The following is a 3294-nucleotide window of genomic DNA, read 5'->3' on the forward strand; positions in this document are numbered from 1 at the left end:
ATACCCAAATCCCAGTGCCTATAGTTCCACACTGGAAAGTGTAGGAGTTCCACAGAGTAGTGGAATCCTTCCTAAACACTCCACCCATAGCTCCTAGCACTGGGCCAAGTTGGTCCTGGGCACGCAGGAAGTTCGCTGATCATTCAATTAACTGCTAAGTGCGTGGCAGAAGAGCACGTTAATCCCTAGCAGGCGCTGCAGGCAGATCCCTGCAAACACGGTCTCAAAGGACTACGCAACGGCAGTGAATGCGTTACTGCCACAGAGGCACCAACCCGTCAATCCCAGCCGGGGCTCACCCTCCAGGAGGACGCTCCAGGAATGCGCCGCCCCTCCTACTCTTCTCGCGCCTCCCCGGACGGAAGCGGAAACCGCGTGCGGCGCTGGCCCGGAAGCCGCGCTCCAACGGCTTCCTCGTTGGTCTGTCACCATGGCGCTGGCAGTCTTGCGGGTCCTGGAGCCCTTCCCGACCGAGGCACCCCCGTTGGCGGTGCTGCTGCCCCCCGGGGGCCCGTGGCCTGCAGCGGGACTGGGACTGGTGCTGGCCCTGCGGCCTGCAGGGGAGAGCCCTGCAGGGCCGGCGTTGCTAGTGGCGGCCCTGGAGGGGCCGGGCGCAGGGACCGAGGAGCAGGGTCCCGGGCCCCCGGAGCTGCTGGTTAGCCTCTCGCTGCTGCGGCTCCTTGCTCTGGGCCCTGGGGCGTGGGTGCGGGCACGGCCCGTGCGGCGGCCTCCGGCGCTGGGCTGGGCGCTGCTTGGCACCTCGCCGGGGCCCGGGCTCGGACCGCGAGTCGGGCCGCTGCTGGTGCGGCGCGGAGAGGCCCTGCCAGTCCCCGGACCTCGGGTGCTGGAGACTCGGCCGGCGTTGCAAGGACTGCTGGGCCCAGGGACGCGGCTAGCTGTCACTGAGCTCCGTGGGCGGGCCAAACTGGGTCCGGAGACTGGAGACAGCAGCCCGCCCCCACCTCCGCCCGTGGTGTCCTCCTTCGCGGTTAACCGCACAGTCCGGCAACTCCGGGGAGTTCTGGGAGGGACTGGAGATTCACTGGGTGTAAGCCGGAGCTGCCTCCGTAGCCTGGGCCTCTTCCAGGGCGAATGGGTGTGGGTGACCCGGGCCGGGGAGTCGTCGAACACTTCCCAGCCACACTTGGCCAAGGTGCAGGTCCTAGAGCCTCGCTGGGATCTCTCTGAAAGGCTGGGACCTGGCTCTGGGCAGCCAGGAGAGCCCCTCGCTGACGGACTGGCCCTGGTGCCTGCCACTCTGGCTTTTAATCTCGGCTGTGATCCCCTGGAAGTGGGAGAGCTCAGAATTCAGGTAGGATACAGGACTGAGGTCAGGAATGTTTCCACCCCCTTATTCCCTCTTCCTTACCTCAACTGAATTGGAAGAAAAGAGCTGTAGAATTTAGGTCCCTTACTCCTTAGATCCTAATGTCTCTTAGTCTCATTTATCTATTCTCTGTAATCAAAATATAACTCTCCATGGTGTGGTGGTGCATGGGAAGGGATTTCCTCTATTCAGGGGAAAGAAAAGAGGCATAGTCAAATTACCAGGTGTTTACAGTATGTTAATCTACTCAATTACTTGTTGAATTGCTGCAATGTATCCAGAATTGTACTGAATAATATGGAGGATGATACCTCATTGTTTTTGCTCATGCTTATCCTTGACTTCAAGTTCCTTCCTGTTCTTGTAGCCTCATCTGTTAAAATCCTACCATCCTTTCCTTTTAAAGCCCATCTAAAGATGCCACCTTCTCAAAGCCTTACATAATCTTACCACATATTTAACATAAATTCTTCCTCCTGTAGCATTTTGTATCTTCCTTAGGGTATTTATTTTCTGCCCTGTTACGATTATGTACTCTAATTCTCAGTTGTATGTTGTAAATTCCTTGAAGGGGAGGGCTCTTTATTATCTTAGGGCCTGGGGTTGGACTTTAATATTTTTTAAAAATGTACCTAAGAGAAGCTTTTGGCTTAGATTACTTCAAGAAGATTGTTGTATTTGGGGGAACAAATATAGTCTAATATTTAATGAGGCACCTAGATGTGTGGTTTAGGCCTGCACTGTCCCATATGGAAGCCACTAGCCACATTGTGGCTTTTTCAATTAATTAAAACTAAATAAAAATTAAAACTCAGTTCTTTGGTTGCTTTAGTCTCATCTCAAGTGCTCGATAGCACATGTAGATAACATCTCTAGCACTGTAGAAAGTTCTGTTAGATCATGCTGGCATAGCCAATTAGTGCTATAAGATGTCAAGAAGGATATAAGATATGCATGAATAGGAGTCTGGTGTGGGTTTCCTTTTGAATGGAGGAAAAACTCTGGAGTCCTCAGACTGGAGCTCATTGAGCTGAACCAATCCTGTCAGCTTTACTGAGATCGTATCCATTTCTCACAGCCTGAATTCAGAGTGTCCCCACTAATGTCCAATTAATATCAATCCCAGTTTTTGCCTGGTGGCTACTCAAAGGGCTTGTGGGAATGAAGTGTCTTTACCACTTTACTGACTCAGGGCCAACTTAAAGGTATCACAGAAAGATTATTTTTACTGGGGAACTGTTTGGAGCCAGAGTCAGAAATCTCTTCCTGGTGCCCATTAGGAGGAGAGGTTTCTGTTTCCAGGGAAGAGATACAGGTATTCAGTTCTGCTGCCTTAGGCCTCCCCTCCCACGGGCCTTGTGGATAGAGGATGCAAATAGAAATATTGTCTGCTAAAGTTAAGGTAGGGCAGAGCCTGACTCCTTGGAAGAAGGTTATAAGGTGGTGGTTATTTCTCTAATAGAGGTACTTGGAAGGCTCCAGCATCCCTGAAGACAAAGGAAGCTGCTCAGTGCTGCCTGGGCCTCTGTTTGCCAAAGAGTTACACATCGAAATTGTGTCCTCTCCCCACTACAGCACGAATGGAAATTATGACCATGTTCTTTACCGGCACTTTCAGACACCCAGGTTAGCTGCTTCCCCCTTTCAAGAAGATAGCATCTCACCCTTGTTGCTCTCCTCCTATCCCATGCCTTAGATTCAGGTCCCACAGAGCCTTTGACTTTACAAAGCCACATTTTAAGCAGTATTGCGGCTAGATGCCTCTTGGTGTAGCAGGCGGTCCATAGAAGAGAAATTGGTACCGTGAGGTGAATCTGGACATTCTAAACTGAGGAACCTATGAATTGAGAGGGCCCCCAAAGAGCCAGGACTCAGCTTCGCCCCCTCACTGCTCTCTGATCCTCCTTTCTAGCCTCTCTGCCATCTCCCTCCCTCCCCCCCCCCCCCCCCCCCCCCCCCCCCCCCCC

The 3294-nt window shown here is 52.9% G+C and overlaps 1 protein-coding gene across 2 annotated transcripts in view; it reads left to right on the forward strand.

The window, feature by feature from the left end:
- The first annotated feature begins 376 nt into the window (after positions 1 to 376).
- The window catches only part of PEX6 (peroxisomal biogenesis factor 6), an 11889-nt gene continuing 8971 nt past the window's right edge, over positions 377 to 3294 (forward strand). The window contains exons 1-2 of one of the 2 annotated variants that reach the window (XM_049653229.1): positions 377 to 1312; positions 2790 to 2953. In XM_049653229.1, the coding sequence (XP_049509186.1) occupies positions 431 to 1312; positions 2790 to 2953 (1046 nt within the window). In that variant the 5' untranslated portion in view covers positions 377 to 430. The remainder of the gene's footprint in view (positions 1313 to 2789; positions 2954 to 3294) is intronic. The other variant, XM_049653228.1, reaches the window with a different exon arrangement.

Source organism: Panthera uncia (genome assembly GCF_023721935.1).
Source record: "Panthera uncia isolate 11264 chromosome B2 unlocalized genomic scaffold, Puncia_PCG_1.0 HiC_scaffold_24, whole genome shotgun sequence".
Taxonomy (NCBI): Eukaryota; Metazoa; Chordata; class Mammalia; order Carnivora; family Felidae; genus Panthera; species Panthera uncia.